The following is a 23904-nucleotide window of genomic DNA, read 5'->3' as shown; positions in this document are numbered from 1 at the left end:
TGATCTCTGTGAATGACAGAGCTGGCTCAAGGGCCCAAATGGCTTACTCCTGCTCCTAATTCTTATAATCTTACTTATGATTATACTTCATCTACCACCTTACTACCCTTTCATTTAACTAGTATATATCCCTTGTAGGATCTTTGCATCCACCTCACAGCTTACTTTCTCACCTAACTTTGTATCGTCATCAAATACATTGATATAGATGGTAAATAGCTGAAGTCCAAGCACTTATCCTATGGCACTCCAATAGTTATCCTGCCATCCTGAAAATGGCCCATTTATTCCTACTATGTTCTGTCCATTAACCAATTCTAAATCCATGATGATATACAAACTCCAATCTAGTGCACCAACCTCTGCTGTGTGATGTTATCGCGTGTTCTGAAAATCCAAATATTCCCTGCTAGCTACACCTTCAAAAATTCCAACAGATTTGTCAAACATGATAAAACCATGTTTTACGTTAACTCTGCCTAATCATAGTGATCTTCGATTACTATGTCCTTCATGATAGAGTCTAGCGTTTTCCTACTACTGATGTCAAGATTATAAATTCCAAGTTTTCTCTTTCCCTCCTTTCTTGACCAGAATTTGCAACCTCCCAATCCACCGGGACCATTGTAAAATCTAGGAAATTCCGGAAGATCAAAACCAAAGCATTTGCCATCTCTTCCACCATCCATATGCCAATTTCTATATGGTTCAGGTAATAATCCAGGGATTATCTTTGACGTTCTACTTCTAAATTTGAATCCTAGCTCCTCAAACTCTCTCAGGAGAACTTGATTCCTAATTTTATCTATGGCATAGGTTTCTATGTGGACCATATATCCTCCCCATCCTTCTTGAGTCATGGGGAAGAGTACTTAAGCCTGGCACTGGGCAGGCAACATATGCTTTGGGACTTTGAGTCACAGCTGCAAAGAACAGCATCCGCCTGACTATACTATTCCCCACCACTATGGCATTCCTTCTCATTGTCCCCCTCACTTGAATGGCTTCCTTTTCCACTTTCCCATCCTCCTGTAGTCTTTGATCTTATCCGCATTGGTAGCAAGTGCTTTGCACCTGTTGAACAATGGCAAAGGTTGAGGCTCCCTTACCCACCCAAATTGCAGTTACATCTTCTTGACCCTGATCACTAACCAAATCTAAACCACCTTCCAGCCTAAGGGGTGTGACTGTCTCCTGGGTCAAAATGACTAGGTATCTCTCCTCTTCCTGGATGCATCACAATGTCTACACCTTGGACTCCAGTTCAACAACTCTTGAAGATCCTCAAGTTTTTGGTATTTACTGCAGGTATGGTTGCTTTAGATCATGTTGCTCTCTACAAACTCTCACATGTTGCAAGTGCGACACACTTCCTGCACTGTCATCTCTAATTAATTGAATATTTAAAATCAGGTTAAAGTTTTATGTAAATATTTCACCCGATTTTCTTTTAGGTTTTAAACAAATTAATATTTTAAACTTGTTAAATTAAGTATTAATTACAGGTTTCTTGCTTTAAATATCTACTGCCTCAAGCTTACACAAAGCACTCAAGTGTTAAAGGCAAAAAGGAGCAGCTACTTCTCTCTTGAACAAATCCCCACTCTCATCAAATTCTCAACTTGCACTCTATAATGCACTTCGTTCATGTTGCGATCCATGGGTACACACTCTGCCTTAGCTCTGAACAAAACATACCTTGTAAAAATAGGCAGAAGCCAGTATTTCCCTTGATCTCCATACACCTGTTTTAAATTTTTGGTAAATCCAAGGCTAAATCCATTTTTATCAGGGCCATTTCGGAACACTGGCGCGCGGAAAGCCTCTGGGGAAAAAGTACTCAGTTAACAGCAATACAATACTTTTTTCAAATCAGTAATACAAATATATCAAGGTCCTGCTACATAGATTTAAAAAATCCCTTCATTATGATATTTTAATAGAATAGCCATAATTAGTGTTTTTTTTACATCATAACAATAACTATAGACAGCAATGTATCTGTAAAAGGCACAACTGTGGAGGTTTTAATTTTATTCCAATTATCAAAGTAAATCTGTAACCAATTTAAAGACCATCTTACCTATTGTAGATCTATTTTTGCTGACCAGCCAGCAGTGATAACTGAAGAGCGATAGTAAACTGATGAAGAACATGGCCGCCACAAAGAAAAGAAACAAGACATGGAATTTTGCATGAGTGTCTGGCAGATCACCCTATAGGAAGCAAAAACAACTTCAGCTTTATAGCATTTTGCCATGAGCCTGACATCTGACAGTCAGATAATGTATCTGTGCAAATACAAAAATAAAAATACCTGGAAAAACTCAGCAGGTCTCTCAGCATCTGCAGAGAGGAATACAGTTAACATTTTGAGTCCGTATGACTCGAAACGTTAGCATTCCTCTCCGCAGATGCTGTCAGACCTGCTGAGTTTTTGCAGGTATTTTTATTTTTGTTTTGGATTTCCAGCATCTGCAGATTTTTGCTTTTATCAATGTTTCCATGCATCTTTTTCAGATCGCTGCCACTTTTTTTATAGAAAATTAATCTTTATTAAACTTTGCTTTTAGGCAAATATTCTGAAAAATTAAGACCAGTAACATTTTTGATATTTTCAGCTGTTCAAGTTGCGTTCATTCATAAATATCAATTATTAACTACAACGGCAGAGACTTGAGTTGTCCGTAGCTTTTTCCTGGAACAAAACCAACACATTTGTTAAATCACATCATGTCTACACAATACATGAAAATATTACTTAAAAACCAAGATCAGTCACGCAATATGCATGCATCCATTTTTTTCAAATTATCTTCTCCCAATCTTTTCATTCTCAGGTCATGTACCAACTGCAACCAAGAGGGCATGCAGCCCAATTCTTCATCTATGCTATTCTTGATCTGGCACCCCTGTGATGTGCAGGAGTAGCTTAGTTCTGTCTGCCTCTCAGACTGCTTTTTCCCCTACCATTGGGAAGTTGCTGGCTTGTATTTGGTTCTACCCCAAAGTAGTAATTTAGTGGAATAGCAGACTATTCCAAACTACATTGTACTGGTGCACTTTCTAAGCATGCTGTCCTAACATTTAGAATTTAAACCACTCACAATTAAATTGGAGGTGAGAACGTGCCTTTGGGGAAACTCATCCCCTCATGCAGATTGTCAATTAGGCTCATTGAGCTAATTGGTACCAATTACCCTGAGCCCACTGGAACTTAGTGGTGGCTCAGGGATGACATGCGACAGGCACAGCTTTTCCACGCCTTTGGAATGCCGCCAGGCAAACCCGGACTTCTGGGTGGTTGGGTGTGGGTGTCTTTCTTTCAAAGGCACTTAGAGCCCAATTGAGGGACCTGGCTTTAGGTGGGGGTAACCATTGAAAGCCACCCCCATCTTGCCCTCACTCATGGCCTGGGTTCCTCAGCAATCCTAAGCTGTCTGTGGGTGAATTGCTGCAGTAGCCATCCCTCCCAGTGATGCTGCCAGCAACGGAGACTTTCGCCTTTCCGCTCCTTGGGTAAGGCCCGACACTGGCCAGTTAATCCGGTTGAGCCTCCCCTCAGAAGCAATGTGGGTTTCCCACAGGTTCTCCAACCAGTGGACTGAAACCATGTCAGTTACATTAAATTCTACCCAATGGCTCTCAAACAATTAGAAAGGCAAATGCTTTTGAAACCAACACTATTTCTTGCCAAGTGCCCTAAAATAATTTATTAGTACATGGGATAAATTTTGCCTATAACTTACTTTAACATTCACTGCAGATCTAACAATGAAATGTGCCCTGAATAAAATACAAACATTGAGGTGGGTACACAGATTAAGCATGGGAAAGTTATGTGGCAGAAGGTGGAACATATGCTAGCAGCATGTGAGGATCTGGGAGAAAAATAGGAGAACTGAAGCTAGGGAATACTCAGTGGGCTCTAAGTGTGGAGGTGGAGGTGACTAGTTCTTCAATGGCAAACGACATTAGGGAGAACTAGAGGTTTGGAAGCTATCGTGAGGTACTGAGGTTTAGAAAACCTTAAGGAGGGGAAGGCAGACTAGGATCTGGAGCCATCTGGTAAGGTTGTGTGTATGACAATGCCGGATGGTCTGTACGTAGTGAGTGGCTGCAGGCTGAGAAAATTCTGGGGTGTGGATTCAATGTTGGGGTGCTAAGGTCTGTGAACTCAGGGGATCTTAAATCCTGACAGACTGGTGGGTGGTGAGATGAGGCAAACTGGGGTTTAGTAGCATTGAACAGGCTTCTGCGAACATAAGTGGCAGGGAAAGAAGCAATGAAAAGCAACAAGAAAATGAAACAGGCTGCTCGCAGTTGTTAATCAGTACTGTTAGCAATCACAGCCATGCGGGAGAAAGATGGTCTCAACAAGAGCAAACATAATGAGTGTGGCTGTCTGAGAAGCCACTGAGGCAAAGCTTTAGGGCGTGAATTTTTCACGTGCCATGCAAGCATGATCGGCAGGCCCAGAAGCAGAAGTGGAATCCACTTCTATCCGCGATCGGCTGTCAAACGCAATTTTACGCTGGCTGGCCAATTGACTGCTGGCCAGCGTGAAACGTGCACTGAGACAGGCTCAGCGCTTCCGGCGGAGGCAGGAAGAGGAAGGGCGTCAGGAACAGGAAGAGTTGGGCATGGGATTTAAATGCAGCTCCCTGCAGGCTGGAAGTCTGCCGGGGGCACTAAGCCTCAGGAAGCTTGTTTGCAGTAGTACTTTGTTTGGTCTCCGTTATCAATTTGAAGTGCTGCTCTAGTGTGCAAGATGGCATTGATGCCCAGATCCCATGCCAGGTGTAACAGGAATGCCCAGGTCCAATCCGCCCCCGTCTCTCTGAGTGCCTGAGGGTCTTACGGGAGACAGTGAATGATTGCTGTCACATCCTGCTACCAAGGGACAGCAAGAGGAGGCCACTGCACGTCACCAAAATGGCCTGGACGGAGGTGGCAATCTGGTCAGCAGTCATGACGTTATATGTCAAACCTGGTTACAGTGCCACAAAAGGTTCAATGAGCTTCAATGCTCTGGCAAGGTGAAGGCTGATTCCAGTTGGAACCTTGGGTAGATGTCTTTGTGGAATGCAGCACATTGGGCTCTGCATTTCACATCCCTGAGCACCATGTGGCATATCATGTGCCTTCACAGACCATGGCTGGCATGTATGTCAGTAATGTGCGACAACAAGAAGGGCAACTGTTCCTGCGTTTTTAGGGGTGGGGAGGCTGTAATGTGGCAGCATGTCGGGGGGGAACTAATGGAAGCGCTTTTTGCCTTATAGAGGAAGAGGAGTCACAATTCGCTGGAGCGAGGATGGACTGGTTTGGGGATATCAAACCGGCTTATCCTTAGTCAGGCGGAGAAGCAAGTTTTGGAATTAGCCTGTGAGCATGGAGCCAGTTCTATAGGTCGTGGAGAAGCAGGGGTGTCGGATGAGCGTAGGATTCCAATGGAAAGGGAAGAGATTAGTGTAGGGTACGAGATGTGGGGCTGCTGTTTTAAGATTGATACGTGAATGCATTTATTTTTGTTACTCATTCATTCGAAAGTATTCACTCAGTCAGATGTCAATTCTAATGAGAAAGCAGACTGCGTGCACTCAGACTTTGTAACGATGGTCAATGCTGACATTTTGCTTCCTCCCTCAGATGCCTCATCATTACGACCCCAAAGGGACCTTGAGGAACCCCCCCACTTAACCCAAGGAGCAACATATGCCAGATGCACCTGCATCACATCCTCCCTCTGCACCATCACCCCATGACATTCAATAGCATTCCCATCGCCAAATCCATTACCATTGACCAGAAACTGAACTGGACTAGCCACACAAATACTGTGGCTACAAAAGCAGGCTGGGAATCCTGCAACATGTACCTCACTTCCTGACTCCCCAAAGCCTGTCCAACATCCACAAGTCAGGAGTGTGATGGAATATTTTCCACTTGCCTGGATGAGTGCAGTTCCAACAACACTCAAGAAGCTTGACATCATCCAGGACAAAGCAGCCCACTTGATTGGCACCCCATCCACAAACATTCACTTGCCCCACCACCGACACACAGTGGCAGCAGTGTATACCATCTACAAGATGCACTGCAAGAACTCACCAAGGCTCCTTAGACAGCACCTTCCAAACCCATGACCGTCACCATCTAGAAGAACAAGGGCAGCAGATGCATGAGAACACCACCACCACTCTGCAAGGCACACACCATTCCAACTTGGAAATTTGACGCTGTTCCTTCACTGTTGCTGGGTCCTGGAATACCCTCACTAACACTACATGGACTGCAGCTGTTCAAGAAGGCAGCTCACCACCACCTTTTCAAGAGCAATTAGGGATGGGCAATAAATGCTAGCCTAGCCAGCGACACCCACATCTCATGAATGAGTAAAAAGAAATCTACCAGCGCACATACAGGCACACTGGTGGGCATAAGCATCTTGATCAGATGGTAGTGCACAGTGGTGAAGGTACATCACACTCGCTTGAGGTGCTGGTGAAGGCAGAGAGTCCACAGGGTGCCGGCAGTCAGAGGAGTTCTGGAGTCCGGTATGATGCTGAGTCTGAGGCAGATGATGAGATTCCGGAGTCATCCATCAGGTGGCAGATGCTCAATGTCCAGCAGGATGCACGGGAGGATCTGGCAGAGGTCCCAAAAGGTCTGCACACCATGGTGTCTATCTTGGAGAAGTCCATGTGGAGCTTGAGCACTGCGTTGACCCATAGCTCAGAATGCACAGCCATCTCCATAGAAAGAACGGCGACTCTCATGGAGAGGCAGCTCCAGGAGGGGTTTCTGGGGTTGCGTTCAGACCTGCAAGCCCACACATTGGCAGTGACAGAGTGAGAGAGATGGATGAGGCACCTAGTAACTCTGCTAGCTGCCCGTCCATCTATGGTGAGCAGGGAGGTTCAAACCAACCTCACAATGGCAGATAAGCTGCAGCTTGCACCTGTGGGCTCTTCTCAGGACACTCTGGATGATGGCAGCAGCTTCTCCACCCCTTTGCCAGTGACCATCGCATCTGATGAGACCACACCAAGTGCCCAGCCATGGCGCTGGGTTTTCCAGCCCAGACTGGCCTCCGCCAACCAGAGCACAGCTGCCAAGGTCATCAAGGCCAAAAGGGCATCAGGGTCAGCAGGCTTCTTCCAATCCAGCTGCCAGTGAGAGGACACACACCAAGACACAGCAAACGCAAACATAAGTTTAAGTCACTCTGAACAGATAAAGGGTTGTCACGAGTAATTTACGTTTCCTTGGCATGTGTGTACTGGTTTATTTGCATATTTACCTTCATTATAAAAATGTCTCATGTGTAATGGTTCTTAGTGTGCTTCATGCATTTGATAATCTTTTTAAATGAAACCAATTAAACTAAATCAACAAAATTGGGATAAATCAGGCACAGCCCCTAAGTCAGGTCAGCTGTAAAACCAAGGACAAAATTTAAAGGAACCTTACAAACTTTAAATCAAAATGTAATTAAAGGGGTCAACAAAACACCCCAGTCCCCGCGGTGCCCACCGAGCACGGAAGGCCTCGAGCATGTCAGCAGACACCGCGTTCATGCATTTGATAGAGAAGAGGTCTGGGAGTTGCTTGTGACACAGAGGACGGGCTGCAAAATTTCAGAGTCGGACCTTGACTTAAGGGTGACATAATGCCTCTTCATCGTCCTTGCCATCACATTGACTCCTTGGTTTGGATGCCTAGTTGAAAGTCCTCTGAATCAAGGCCTCCCTCCCTCCCATAAGGATCTTCACTTCGGGATCCTGCTCCTCCTCAGATCCAGCAACTGAGTTGTCCTCTGCGGCCTGTCGAGGAGGATTGCTATCATAATCCTTCCCCTTGACAGAGCTAGATTGTGCAGTGCGCAGCAAACAACAACAATAAAGGAAACGCGCTCAGGAGGATATTGAAGTGTTCCGCCTGAGTGGTCCAGGCAGCGGAACTTCAAATTGAGTAGGCCTATGATCCTCTCAATTACTGCCCTTGTAGAGGCATGACTGTAATTATAGCTCTCCTTGGCTTCTGTCCTTGGATGTCTCAGTGGCATCATGAGCCACCTTTTCAGCAGATAGCCTTTGACCTCCAGGAACCAACCGTTCGAGCGAGCTGAAGCCATGAAAAGCCTTGGTACCTGGGAGTGTGGGAGGATGTAGGCATCACGACAGCTTCTCAGATACCTGGTACAAACCTGTCATATCTGACTCTTGTGGTCACACACAATCTGGATGTTAATGGAATGGAAGACCTTTCTATTGACGAAGGCACTTGGCTCCCCTGCTGGCGCTTTTATGGCCACACACATGCATTCAATGGCTCCCTAGATGTGGGGAAATCCTGCAATTGCAGTGAAGCCTCTGGCTCACTCAGCCTGGCTAGCTTTGTTGGTCTGGAAGTGAATGAAGGTACTGGCTCTTCCGAACAGTGCGTCAGTGACCAACTTGATGCAAGTGCGGGCAGCCAATTGGGTGATGCCACATATATCTCCCACTGACCCCTGGAAAGAACCTGAGGTGTAAATTTTCAGGGCCATTGTCATGTAAGAGCCACTGGCAGAGGGTGACCACCTACACAGTTGGAGGCGATCTCTGGGCCAATCATCTGGCACATGGAGTTGACAGTCTCCCCGGGGAAGTGAAGCCTTATCCGGCAATGAATCTTAGACATGTCCAGGTGGCAGGAGCGCTGCCTGTAGACTCTGCATGCTGGATAATAGCGCCTTCTCTGGACCCTTCTGCCTTGTACTTCCTGCTGACCTTGCACCCCATGTGGCTGCGCCTCTTGGTCGAGATGGCAGACTCTGGAACGCAGCCTGCAGGCAAGTGGCCTCCTCCCCCTTCTGGCCCTCTCCTCCTCATTTAAGGAGGTCCCTCCAGCAGAGTACACTATCCCCATTTCTGTGATGTTTCCCCAGGTTTGTACATTGAAGAGGCTTATTGGCTGTCTGCTAACAAAGCAGAGAGTTCTCCAGAACAACACAAAATACCAGAAACTATCAATAAACCAGCTCCAAACCACTTACAACCAAACACCTAACTACTCACCTTTGCATTTGCCTGTGGGCCTTTTATCCCACCCTGGATGTAGAATCCATTAAAACTGTGAAGGCTACCTAGCCAAGTGGCCACTGCGCTAAGCATAAAAGCGCATGGACCACTCAAAATTACTCAATTACCATTTAAATAATCTTTATTAGCCTTTAACTGTCAGTGGGCCTGCTTCCGGCTTTGCGCATGCCCGCCGACTGAAATATCATGAGGTGCACAATGACATTGGGACACCACTCCCCCCACCTCCCCCAGATATCACCCCATTTCATGAACAATCTGAACTGCCGCGCGCTTGCACTAAGAGCGTAAAATTCTGGCCCAGATGTATTTCCAATAGAGCTGGAATAATTTTGCATATTTTTGTTCCTCCATTTATTTTTAAGTTCTTTGCTTATGTTAATTGTATTTTTAAAAATTTATATATAGTCAGCTGAGGAAACAACATGGCAGCTGTAATAAGTTATATTTTGGAATAATTTGAGCAACTTGTTTGAGATTGGCAAATTATTTTTATTTATGCAAATCAGCTTTGTTTTCTAAATAGATGAAATATGTTTAAACCAATGATGTGTGAGTGTGCCAGATAGTTTCCAGTGTAAGGTACATTTTCCCACACTCTACAAAAACAATCCTTTATAACTCTATTAGTTGATCTCCTACAGCATTGCATACTTTAGCAAGCTAGGGATTAAGGGGAGAATTTTCTCCCCGTCGGGGGGGTGTTGTGCGGGTGCGCAGCCGATTAGCGTCCCCAATAGGCTGGGTGCAGCCATTTTACGTGGGCAGGCCAATTAAGGCCTGCCCAGTGTGACGCACGCCCAGAACCGCTGAGCACTCTCTGTGCGGGTAGGGGGAATAGACTGAGTCGAGGAGTGCGCTCTTTTGCGCATGTGCGGGATAGAGCGCAGAAATCTCCCTGAGACAGAGGTGCCTCAAGGAGATTAGTTTCACATCTAAAACATTGAATAAAGGGGGAAAAAAATTTTTAAGGACATGTCCTCTCATGTGAAACTGTCATATGAGCTGGGACATGTCCATTAATGTTAATAAAAATTTTTCCAATACTTTAAAAACGTTCATGAAACCTCATCCCGTTTGTGGATGAGGTTTCATGAAAAACGTGAAGGCTACCTGGGCTCTTCCTCTGCCAGCCAATTTTAAGGTTGGACGGGAAGCTCAGGTCAATGATTTACTTAACTGTTAAATGGCCTTAATAGTGTCATTTTACGCCTCAGCGAGCGGGCCCCACCCCTGCTCGCTGAGCTGAATATTCTACCCTATGTAACATACTTATCAATCTCTGATGCCTTCATATTGCTGCTTCTATCTCTCTTCTCTGTTATTTCACTTCCCTGGACATTTTTGCTTCAATCTGTTCTCTTCTGCTTCTCTTTTTCTCCTTTCCTTTCGGAGTGGGAAGTGGGAGGTGATTTGTGGCATAAGGGAAATTAACTAACAAGTTGCAGACAACTTCTTCAGTGGAATTACAAGGAACAACAACCACTTTCAGGAGCTGCCTTCCTCTTCTTTCTCCCATCATATGCTTCCGTCAACCCCAACACAGCCCCTATTCCGTCACATTCCCAGTACCTACTTTGCACTATTCCATCACTCTACCTCCTTCTGTAAACTACCAATTCAACATTTGTACCTCCATTTCGCATTTATTTCATTGTTATTCAACTCACCCTTCAACTTGCCATCAACTCTCAAGTGCTTCTCTACCCCTCTGGAGCAGTACTGAAAGGCCAGAGGGTGCTCAGTTTCAACCACTTTCTCTCCACCTCTTCCTTCTATATCTCTCAAAATTATTTGCATTCAAGGTTCAACTTTTAAAAAATCAAACTAGAGCGAGGAAAGAAAATGTCTGCCTGCTTCTCTGTCTCTTGAAGTTAGAATCAGTCTCTCTCAAGTGTGCACAATCAGCACTGACTTTTCTAGCCAAAGAAACAGAATCTGAGACAAATACTTGGTCTCAACATTTTTTTTATTCATTCATGAGATGTGGGTGTTGCTGCCAGCATTTATTGCCCATCCCTAATTGCCTTTGAGCAGGTCATGGTGAGCTGCCTTCTTGAACCGCTGCAGTCCATGTGGTGTAGGTACAACCACAGTGCTGTTGAGGAGGGAGTTCCAGGATTTTGACCCAGCGACAGCGAAGGAATAGCGATATAGTTCCAAGTAAGGATGGTGAGTAGCTTGGAGGGGATCTTCCAGAAGGTGGTGTTCCCATCCGCCTGCTGCCCTTGTCCTTCCAGATGGTAGCAGTTGTGGGTTTGGAAGGTGCTGTCTAAGGAGCCTTGGTGAGTTCCTGCAGTGCATCTTGTAGATGGTACACACTGCTGCCACTGTGCGTCTGTGTTGGAGGGAATGAATGTTTGTGGATGGGATACCAATCAAGCAAGCTGCTTTGTCCTGGGTGGTGTCTTGAGTGTTGTTGGAGCTGCACTCATCTAGGCAAGTGGAGAATATCCCATCACATTTGACTTGTGCCTTGTGGATGTTGGGCAGGCTTTGGGGAGGCAGGAAGTGAGTTACTTGCTGCAGGATTCCCAGCCTACTCTTGTAGCCACAGTATTTATATGGCCAGTCCAGTTCAGTTTCTGGCCAATGGTAACCCTCTGGATGCTGATAGTGGGGGATTCAGCGATGGTAATGCCATTGAATGTCAAGAGGTGATGATTATATTCTCTCTTGTTGGAAATGGTCATTGCCTGGCACTTATGTGGCATAAATGTTACTTGCCACTTGCCAGCCCAAGCCTGGATATTGTCCAGATCTTGCTGCATTTGGACATGGGCTCCTTCAGTATCTGAGGAGTCCCAAATGGTGCTGAACATTGTGCATTCATCAGTGAACATCCCCACTTTTGACCTTATGATGGAAAGGTCATTGATGATGCAGCTCAATATGATCGGACCTAGGAAGCTACCCTAAGGAACATAGTGGATTTTTTTTGAAATTTAAAGCAACAAAAAATGAAGAACACTTTCTCTCTAAACTCCCTTTGATTTCAATCTGCCCTCTCCTCAGCTTAATACTTAAGTTTACAGAACATAAAACAAAAGCTACAGCATGTATGCAGATTTCTCTCTCTCACACAGCCTTGTTAAACAAATGTGTCCCAGACAACGAGCTGGAGGTGGAACAGGGCTTGCAGCAAAATACCTATGAACCATAACAAATAGAATGCATGAACAGGTCGACAGCAAAGTCTCTTAATAAATGAAGAATTATTTCTCCAGCAAAAAGCAGTGAGTGGAGGATAGTTATTCATTACAACTTGCGTGTGGAAATTCAACCCTAGTCACTTTTAGCAGTAATTTATGGGCAATTACCTAAATGTCTCCATTCTGGTCAGCAATGGTGATATCACTACGTACAGGACCATAAAAATATAAAATTTCACTCACTGAAGCTTTTAAAATATCTAATTTTTCAAATTTATTTGAGGAAAAGCTACTGGGCACCAATATAGCTGATTGCACATTGCTGATGCATCTTAGGAATTTAAAGTACATTTTACATTCTCAAACTGCACAACTAAAATTCATTACCTAGATCATCAATGAATTTTCATACTTTATCTGGAACAAAGCTAGATTTTTAACTAATGCCATCACTCAAGTCCCTATTCAGAAAATCTACCAATTCTCTGAAGGCACATTTAGGTTAAAAAAAAACTTGATTACACAAACAGGAGAAATTAGCATAGAGTTTCTCTCACATTTGTGCTGATACACCTGTAATTGGGGTGCAAACTAATTACATGGCTTGAAAAGAATTTAAGTATAAAGTAGTTACGGGCATAACTACAGTATGCTCACATCTCCTCAGTTTTTTTTAACGACCATCCATCAAATCCTCCATACAACCAAGTCGCCACACATAAAACTGACCATCCCCCAAACTGTCAAGTTGGCTTTTTTGATGTCCTGTGGAATACTAGGCATAGCAGGAAGCAGTGTCATTGTTTTTGGTCTTTTGATTGCCAATGTTGTAAGCATTTTGAAAAATATTATGGACCAAGACCTATTTCGTTTCTGTTTCTTTAATGTATTTTTATGGCGTAAGCACAAGTCTCTTCAAAAATTGGAAAACTTCCTAGATTGCCGGTTCTTAAACATCTGTGCCTCATGTGCATCAATGATGGCGAAGTAAGTCGAAACTTAAATTTTAAGACTCAAATGAAAAAACATACTGGTATCCATGAATTAGTTTATTCTTATGTCCATTTTAAATTTAGGTGTACTCTAATGAGAATGGCAAGATACTTAGATGTATCTTGACTTTGTAAAAATGGGCAATACATTGGGCATTTTTTTGGGTTGAACATCTGGGATGCACCCAAGGTGGGAACTCCAGGCCAATGTATTTATTATTTAACGATTATCCATCATTTATATCGAAAACTAATTATTTTTGTAAATAACATTCTGGTTGCACAATACAGAACATTTATAAAATCATAATGAACTATTCACCTTATTCAACAGTAATATATGCAAAGTCACATGCAATGTACAACTTCAACTCTTTTATTTTCAATACCAAAAGTACACCAAATAAGAAACACATTGGCATTTTACCTTTGGGCAATTCACTGATGATTTCCTGCGACAAAGCTATATGCAAATAAAGACACTTTAATGAAAACCAGATTAATTAATTGATTCATCTGCCATGCAAAAAGGCATGGATGGGGATGGGATGGGATGGGAAGGGAGAATCATGAATTTGTCCAAGTACATCTAATCTATTTGTATACAAAAAGCCATTTGAAAATTGTAAGACCTATTGTGTCACCTGTTTTTGGAGATAGGATTCTTTTGCTCCTACATATGTGAAGGAAGTTTCATTATCGGACAATTAAAATGGCTGTAAATTAAAACTCTTGTACATAAATTTTATCCATGACAATATCATCGAGGGAGTCACAGGCTTCAGCTTCGGGTAATTTTGCATTCATATGGCACATTATCATGTCACGATACCTATCTGAAGGCATCACAGCTAATTGTTTTCTGAACAGTAAACACAGCAGCCACAGGGTCCCACAAATAATAAGTTGGATAAATGTTCAGTTTAATCTGTTTTAATTGTTGTTGTTGATCAGATGATCAGGAGAATTTTTCTCCGTACTCTTCTCTGTATAGTGCTAAGATCTTTAATGTCTACTTGAACTGTAAGAACAATTGTAACAGGTTAACAGTTCATCTGAAGAATAGCACCTCTGACAATAAGCACTTCCTTCATGCTGCACTGAAATATCAGACTATATTATGTGCTTTCATCCTACTGTAGAGATTGAACAGACAATACTGACTCAAGTGAGGATATCAGAAGCTGCTACTATGATGCAGTACAGCAGCCCACTAATTCACCAGCCCAGGAGCACAGAGGTCAATTATACAGCTCTCACCATCACCCTGCCTGAGATCAAATAACATAATAGGTTTTGAAATCAAAACCTGTGATGTCTTATAAGTTCAGTATCACATCATGTGGTGCATTTACCAATGGTGTCCTCAAATGTCATCTATAAATTTTTAATTTTCAAAAAATTGCTATTTCATCTTTTTGTTTCCCCTTCCAATCTTCCATTCCTTGATCAGGCCAACAGGCAACATGGTCCCAAGTTTTTGTCAACATTTTTCTGTTACCTGACTTTGGAAAGAGCACAAGAACAATCACAGTAACCATGGCCTCTGAATTTTTCACCCCTCCCGCTGAAGTAGCAGCTAGTGTTCAGAAACTACCACTTTAGTATTGTCAAGATTAGGAACTCAACACTTAAGAATGTTTAACTTTGAACTGGCATTCTCATATTCCTCAGCACCAGGAGTATCCACACCTTTTCTTTGCCCGAATTGTGTGATGTTTTAAGTTTGTATTTCACTTGTACAGCAACTAAATTAATGTGAATACCAACCAGAAACCATTTTAAAAGATTCATAACATTTAAGTACCAGAAATTGGTGACACTGCAGGAATTCTTATTTTTTAAAGAGGAAAACTATATGTTTAACAGATGGTTTGAGTAACAGACTTTAACGGAATGATTTGGTGAAATGCCTCCGAAATGGAAGTCAGATGAGATTTTTTAAAAAGTGTCATTTTAATATTACTTCACGAATATTTGAGGAACTTTTAGCCCAAATACGTTTCATCTGTATTCAATATCACAACCAGCAATAAATATAAGATTGTACTGTGAAGTTTTCATGACAAAACTATCCTAAACTATATTTGTAGAAGATCGCCATTTCAAATGACCCTTCAACTTGCTGATTCAATAAACTCAATAAATGAACACCTCAGAATTATGTAGCCATTCAGCCCATTCTGTCTGTGTCAGCTCTCAAAGAGCTACCAATTAATCTGTCTGCCCCGCTCTTTCCTTATAGCCTCACATGTTTTTCCTATCGGAGATGACCTCCAATTTCTTTTTGAAAGTTAATATTGAAACTGCTTTCGCCACCCTTTCAGATAATGCATTTCAGATCATAACTCACTGAGTAAAATAAATTCTCTTCATTCTCATCCTGGTCAGTTATTTTGAAAATTGTTTCAAATTGGCATCTTCCAATTACCAAACTCCTGCTAATGGAAATAGTTTTTCTATATCTGCTCTCTCAAAGCCCCTCATAATTCTGAAACCTCTATTAAATCTCTCCTTAACATTCTCTGCTGTAAGGAGAACAATGCCAGCTTTTCTAGTCTCTCCATGCAGATAATCATCCCTGTATCATTCTTGTAAATCTCCTCTGCAGCTTCTCCAATGCCTTGACTTAGAATTGCTTATGGTGTTTGGAACTGGGCACTTTAATCTAGCCAAGTCTAACTAGTGATTTAAACAAGTTTAGCATAATTTGCTTTAATTTTATAAAATCCTCTACAGAGAGGATTTTACAGCTCCTCCCACCAGGCGGGCCATTACATTCTGCCAAACTGAATGGAGATTTAAATGGCTCGTTGCATCCAGCAGGGTTGATGCTCTGTGATGGGGCTGTAAAATCCTGGCCTATGCCCCTCTCTATAAAGCCACAGGTCCTCCACACATTTTTTTTTAAAAAGCTGCTTTATCAACTTGCCCTGTCAGCTTTAGAGATCTGTGTAAGTAAACCTCCAGGTCTCTGTTTCTGTACCCCCTTAAAATTGTACTTTGTCTCATCACTTTTCCTTCTAAATTGCATCACTTCACACTTCTCTATCCTATTTCATCTGCCATGTGCCTGCTTATTTTATGAGTCTGTCTATGTCCTTCTGAAGTCTGCTACTATCCTCCACACTGTTTATAAAATTTCGAAGTTTTGTGTCACCTCTGCATTGCTTTTACTTTTTTTCTTTTACTACTCGACAATCAATAGGATTTAGTAGTTATAGCAATAGAACAGGTTTCTGGAGATATACAACAACATAGCAAATAAAAATAGGATGGCTTTCCGGGCACAACTGTCAGTATTTGTAGCATAAATTAATCTAATTATTTTAAATAACCCCCACAAATTTTGGTTACGTTCTTTCCATCTCTATTTAAATAATTTTGGATTACAGTTTCACACCATTGTCAATAGGTGAATACTTTCACTTCATGACCGATGAAAAGTACCAGGTGTATGTAGGAGTGATCTATAAATAAAACCACAGTGGGCACCAGTAGAAATCAAACATCACTACATTAACTAACTGAAAATAAGATTAATTTTCAGGAAGGCCCATCTGCTTATCAACTGATTTTTGAAATTTGTCACAGCAATAGGGTTTCTCTACAATAAAAATAAAGACTGCAGTTGCAAGTACATAAAAGAATCAATGTATGGCACTCTAAGAATACATTGAAATGCAAAGGATTACTACACCTATGAATAGCTGATTAAAAAAGTATATATCAAACAGGTGACACTCACAATTTTCGCTGCTACGTGACTGAGGACTAATATCTGATGCACAACACTATAGGAACACACGGTAAATAAGCTGAAGTCATGTAATGGTGATAAAGAAGATTGCAGAATAAATTTTATATCCTTTTGGGAGTAATGAAGGAAGCATTAGTTATACAGTAATTGGATACTTCAAAAGGACTGAAAACTCTAGATGTGGCCAGCTGAAGGGCTGTCACATTTAGAAAGCAGTTTTTGCCATTTCCCCAAATGACTTCCACAGTTAGTCTTCAGAACAGAGCTAGGACCTTTACTTTCAGTAAAAATGTTTACTATTTTTCCCTCCCTTCTATTGAAGGCAGCAACATGCTTGTGTATGGTTCCAACGATACCAGTATCACACTGATATCTGAACCAAATGGTTATTCTTCACTTGCGTGACCCAACATTAAGCATGATGGCTATTCAATAAGGCGAGGAATTAAAGCTAAGCTTCATCCTCAATTTTCTTAATGTTCACACATACACACTCTAAGCAGAGGTCACTGCAATCAAAAGCATTCATTCTCAAGAGACAATGAGGTCATTATTTAGTGCCCTTATTGTCAGTCTCAAGACTAGCTAATCCAGCTGATAACACTGTTGTAATCTGGAATCTTCCTGGTCTTTATGGTTTAATACCATATCATGCAGTGTATTTACTTACTGAGTCATGTGGGGAGTTGGATTCACTTGTTTTAAAATAATCTTAGCTAAACAGGATACAATGAAATATAACACAAGTGAGAAATGGAGACTATCAATCTGAGGGTTACTTAAGTAAACCAAAATGTAAAATAATATTGTCCGCTGGGTCATGATGCTCTGGCCAGTTCTGTAAGTCTACAGTCTTCCAATATATGTGTATTGCTACTTAAAAACTAGAAAGTTTTCCAGAGGATGACTGTGGTTAATTTGTGAATGGAGGATGAGGTTATGTCTGGTTTGCTGGAAATTTGCCTGATATTCACTTCACGCATCCTACAACAATGCAGGAATGCTGATCTGGAATGTCAGGGTGGAACACCTTCAATAAAGTAGCCAAATTAAAAGCACATTTATATATATATATATGCTATGTGCAGCTGTCCTAATGTATTTGAATATTTTCTAAGGTCTTCATGATTTTATTTGCTGCTCATGTATTTCTAGAGCAAAGGATTATAAAGGAATTTCAATGCAATACTTTTATGCAAACACTGCAGACTCATTATGAAGATTAAGGAGAGTCTCACCATCAGCAACCTTTGTCAAAATAAAGCCTTTAAAAAGGAGTATTCCTCCAATCCCTCCAATGGCATGATTCCCAAATATCTGACTGAAAAATATAATCTTCACATCAAATTCCAAAACAAGTGAAATGACAATTTTGTGCAAAATAGGAAAACATTGACCTTCGACAGGTCAAATTGTGATTGGTAGCATGAATGCACCACCTCCTTCTGAACACTTGAGGAACACATTATATGGCTTTATTCTTAATGATTCATTAAGAATTGCACATACCTATAACATTCTTAACATCTGGTCATCCATTCTGTAATTTTTTGTTTAAGTGGAAAGATTATAAAATGGAAAGAGCTGGCAAAGAGGAATTACTGCCCAGTAGCACACGTCCTTGGAACTGACATATCCTCAGTTCAACAGACAAATTAATAAACTGTCCTAGGTTACTGATTACTCTTGATTCAATTCCTTCTCAGTCCTGAGGTCAGCAACTCCTCCAAGGCAGTTCCCTGTTCTCCCAACAATAAATATATGCTAAAGACTTCAACAAAAACATGATTAAATAAAAACATGAGTTAATTTATATTTTTTGTAATGGTTTTGAATTTCTCAATGATACAGATAAAACTTCATCTAAATAGAAAATTACAGCTAATTATTCATCAGTACAAAGCATCTGTCACCAACACTAGATCTGGAACATCAATTAGAAAATCAATCTTTCCATTTGCTCACTTCTCCTTTTAAATATTGTATCACTCAAGGTGATCACTGCCAACTTTTACTTTTGTGAATTTTAAATGCAAAATTTATCTTACAGTACAAATGAGATGGTATTTGTGATGTATTTGAAGACTGAAAATGCAGGAGGGCAGTAACTCTGCTAAAATGACGGGGCCAGGAGAACAGCACAGAAAATGACAATGGAAGGGTTGATACAGACTTCATACAATAGGAGAAATTCATATACAAAATGATCAGAGAATTAGATAGTACCCAATGGCCAACAATAATGTATCAATTTATATAAGGTTTCAAATGGAAGGTTCCATTTAGTATCTAATGTCATTAAAACTGCAGGGATAATCTCATTTAAAGCATTTGACAGAAAAAAACTGAGAATACAGTAGTAGCTAGTTATCTATTTAATTGAAAAAATAAGCTTGGATATTTTGCAACATCTATAAATGTTTTGATGCTGACCTTTAATAAGAAAAATATAGATAAACCCCAAAGCATTAAATGCGACCAAAATTAAAACATCGAGTTTTGATGATACCAGTTCCCAATTCCTCTGACACAAGAAAAAAAAATTATATAGAGTACAATTTCTAAAAATAATTCATATTTCACATTTTAAAGAATAATTGTACAAGTGGAGGAAAGCCTTTGTCCATGCCTTGTTTAAAAGCAAAACCACTTATCAGCAAATTAATGTCTTAGCAACAGACATTTATACAAAGTATGAAATGTTCTACATTCATGATTTGTGTTACAATACTTCAGTTAAACAATGAGTCCCAAGAGAAGTGAAACACAACAAAATATTGGAAGGGCAATTACTCCTGAAACAAAGAATCATTCTACTGAGAAACACTGGCTGAAGTGCCCAAAACAAAGAACAAAGCAAAAAGACAACTTAAAATCAAAAACAAAGCGCTTCAGTAAAAACAAGTAGATTGATCATCAGAAAATTGCTATGTTAATTTCATAGCAAATAACAGGAACACAAGTAAAACTGGGTTATATATCTCCACTTATCTGGCTATTTAGCTACAGTTACTGAATAGTTAAGAAACTGATTTGAAATACATCAGCTTCATATTAAAAAAAGATAATCTTCAAATTGACATTTTTATTTTGGAATTTTTATGAGAATATATATAGCTTTTTGAATACACTTGGTGGTATAAGGCAAACGAGGTGGCTTTCAATTTTGGTCCTAGAAATGCAGGTACTTTGCAATGCTGATTCAGCAAGTTTCAACGTTCTCTCTCAGGAAATTAACAGCAGGATAAGCACTGCAAGTAACTCAGTGGCATTTCCTTCCAAATATTTGTATCAGAGCAGGAGAAATGACAAATGGAAAACCATCCTAAACACCCCAGAATTTTGCAGGCAATTTTCTATTCTGGAAAAACTTAAGATGTACTTAATTCTCACTAGAAACTGTTCGTGTATTTGTATCAAACTTTTATACCAATCACATAAATCAGAATCCCAAATATAAGCAACAATGACTTGATAGCAGTCCTCCCAAGAGGCTATGTAAATGAGATTCTCCGAACAGTTCACATATTTCCAAATTTAAAGGGCATTTTGAAGTGCATGAATGGCAATTAGGTACTAAAATCTTGCTCATTTACTAAAATATGGCCTTCTAAATATAATGGAGCAATTTATACACTGCATTTTTTAGCAAGCTATTGTGAAATCAACTTTCCCTTTAAATAAAGTCAACACTTGATAAACGCATATCCAATCCACATCAAGAACTGTGATGTTTTAAAAACGTATTTCCATTTAGCCCCATTGTTTGAAATTCTTGATCCAAGACGGCTAGATAGAGCACTGGGCTAGCACATGTTTATTTTATCTCTAGGACCTGGGCCTGTATCCAGCCTAGCTGGATGGGATGGAGATCTCCTCCCTCTGCTGGTTCCACATGAAATGAATTTATAGCCTCAGTTCAACTCCTACTGGGTGCCAAATCATTCATATTTCAGCAGGAATTGCCAATCTTAAGTATGACCGGGGCACAAAAAAAAATTCACACTGGCATTTTATCAGTGCTCATTAATTTGGATTAAAGTACATTATTGAAGCAGTGAGATTTGAATCCATTCTATGCTAGACTTTGAAATGCTTAAAGCTGGCATTATGTACAAAATATGAAAAAAACATTTTGATCACCAACATCCTCATCTTGGTGATCACTAAAGTTCATCAATATGGTATTTTAGAGTGATCCAGGACCCAAACCAATGTAAACTATTACTTAGCTATTCAGTTAATAATCCACAGTATATTAGATATAGTAAATTCAAAAATTTCACACAGGGACAGCAGTAAACTTCAGAAGAGAGGAAGTTACTTTTGTGTAAAATATGTTTTGTTTAACATATGCGCGTTGTGTTTATACTGAATTTCTGAATACCTAAATGGGTTATAGTAGAAATTATTTGTCAATTAGCCATGTTAATCACAGTTCAAAGGTTACGCATTTATCAGGATTGAACTTCTTATAATTATTATAGAAAACAAAGCTTGAGAAATATTTTTTCAATTACGCTCATATAAATATCAAAGTAATCATGCAAGCTGGTCATTTAAAAAAAAGACTTTAAAGAAAATTGAATTGATTAAATAAAGTTTGCAAGTACAATAGAACCTTAATTATCCAGCTCCCTTTATCTGCAAGGAGGGGCATCTGCAAATTCTTAGCTGCATTCACCCACATTGGTCCTGTCAGATGATTTGTTGGTTTAAAGCTCCCTCACCAATAAATGCAACAGTTGGACCAGCTGGTCAAAATGCTCAGTGATGCAACAGTATACCCCCAGCTACTGGAGCTGCATGTTCACCTCCAGCACTCCTGTCAACAGTCTCTACAGCACTGACTTCAGCAGAGTTACTGCCTTTAAAGAGTCTGTTTAAACACTGGCAAGTCGCATGGTTAAACTGCCAGGTTGTTTGAATTTTAAATTTAGTAGTTGCACTTAGAACATTCGAGGCTGCCAATTAACTTGTGCCTGATAACATACTGCATATTCCTTAATTCTGCTGCCTAGAAAACATTGGAATTAGGAGCAAATCTAGCTAACTATCTTGGGTCTTTTGTGGATTTGCAAGCTAGCAAATAGGGTGAACTTGCCAGCAAGCTAGGCAAAAGTGTGTATTGCTGGAGAGAACTGAGGTAGCCTGGTAAGGTAAATGCTGCTACAGAGATGGTAGGGAAGAGTACAACATTCAAAGTGCAGAGCAACATTCAGTGATATAATTTGGGCCTTTTGATTATCTACTAATTTTCATAATTTTCTAGGGAGAAGGACTCTCTGCTGCTGTAGATAATTGAGGTTCCAATCTACAAAGTTTTTCATCAAGAATTCAAAGTCTTTTTGGATTTTTTTTTAAAAGGGAAAAAAACACAAATTACAACTTTTACACATTTATCTTCTACAGAACATGCAACAGGAAAGATGCAATGACAAAATAAAGATAAACTTACTGTCCAAAACTTGATGAAATATTGTAGCACAGTTGCCGCAATGAACAAACAATATAACAAAGAATATGCCAGAAAAAGCATAAAATATTTGTAGTTCGAAAATCCCACACAGTTATTCACCCTAAAAGGAAAGATTTACATTAAATTAGATAATATGTAGAGTGCATCCAAATGATCAATTTACTACAAAATATCATAATAGTCAATTACCATAAGCTTACATAGGTGCCAGTGATTCATATTTTAACCTTTGAACATAAACTGAGGACTAGGTTTGAACAAAATATACATGACATGAAACCATTTTTATGTATATGTACTTATAAAAAAGGAGATATTTCATCCTTAATTTGTTTCCCCATTTTACACGATATCTTTTTCAAGTCTTTAATAAGTACTTAGTATTTTTCTGATAAATTTATTTAGCCTAATAGAGAAATGGCAGGGCACCAGAGTCTCGTTCGATGCACACCCTGGTCCATGTGGGAACTCTGGGACAACCATATGCAGGAAAAGTAGTCAGCTGGAGGACCTCAAGCTCTGGGTTACAGAGCTTGAGCAGCAGACGAAGTCACTGCAGTGCATCCAACAGGCTGACAGTTTCGTGGACAGTATGATTCGAGAGGTAGTCACCTGCAGCTAATGAGTTTGCAGGTGGAGGGGGAGTGGGTGGCAACCAGACAGTCAAGCAGGACCAGGGACCAGGCAGGTAGTGAAGGAGACCCTTAATTGCATCTTGCTCTGCAACCAGTTTTCAGATCTGGACACTGGTGAGGATGATAGTTCCTCTGGGGAGTACAGCCAGAGACAGGTCTGTGGCACCACAGGTAACTCAGCTGCACAGGGGGAACAGGAGGAAGGTAGGGAGAACAATAGTGATGGGGATTTTATTAGGAGAACTGACAGGAATTTCTGCAGCCACAGAGGTGATTCCAGGATAATATGTTGTTTCCCTGGAGCCTGAGTGGTTGTAGAGCAGTGAGAGAGGAGGGTAAGGGAAGGGCGATAGCTGTAATGATTAGGGAAAATGTTACAGTGCTAGACAGAGAGGATGTCCTGGTGGGATCACGATCACATACGCACGCACACGCACGCACACACACGCACACACACGCACACACCTGCTTCTGAACGCCAGCTTCCTGTGTAAAAAAACAGAAGGTTCCTTTATTCCTTATTAAACACCAGAGTGCAATACATCCAGGACTTAGCACATCTTACTCAGGTTTTTTATATAGCACCTCTTTTTAACTAAAATGTCCTTTTACAAAAAAGCATAAACATTAAGCACAAACATCACATCTCCTCCCCCTTTAGCCAGGAATAAATCTGTCAGTTGGTTTGCAGATTCACTTTGGTCTAGGGAGGAGTGTTGGTTTAGGTATCTCAGGTAGTTTGCTTAGAAATGGAAGGTTCTGCTGTTCCGCTTGGTTTGTTCTGGTTCAACAGCTAC

The 23904-nt window shown here is 40.8% G+C and overlaps 1 protein-coding gene across 2 annotated transcripts in view; it reads right to left on the bottom strand.

The window, feature by feature from the left end:
* LOC121284037 (palmitoyltransferase ZDHHC20-B-like) overlaps positions 1–23904 on the bottom strand; it is a 123607-nt gene that overhangs the window by 20040 nt on the left and 79663 nt on the right. For both annotated transcript variants that reach the window (XM_041198998.1, XM_041198999.1), the window contains exons 7-9: positions 22452–22572; positions 2084–2216; positions 1699–1825 (exon numbers count right to left, since the gene is read on the bottom strand). In XM_041198998.1, coding sequence (XP_041054932.1) covers positions 1699–1825; positions 2084–2216; positions 22452–22572 — 381 coding nt within the window. The remainder of the gene's footprint in view (positions 1–1698; positions 1826–2083; positions 2217–22451; positions 22573–23904) is intronic.

Source organism: Carcharodon carcharias, chromosome 11 (assembly GCF_017639515.1).
Source record: "Carcharodon carcharias isolate sCarCar2 chromosome 11, sCarCar2.pri, whole genome shotgun sequence".
Classification (NCBI taxonomy): Eukaryota; Metazoa; Chordata; class Chondrichthyes; order Lamniformes; family Lamnidae; genus Carcharodon; species Carcharodon carcharias.
The sequence above is the reverse complement of the archived record's forward strand: the minus strand, read 5'-3'. Positions and strand labels throughout refer to the sequence as shown.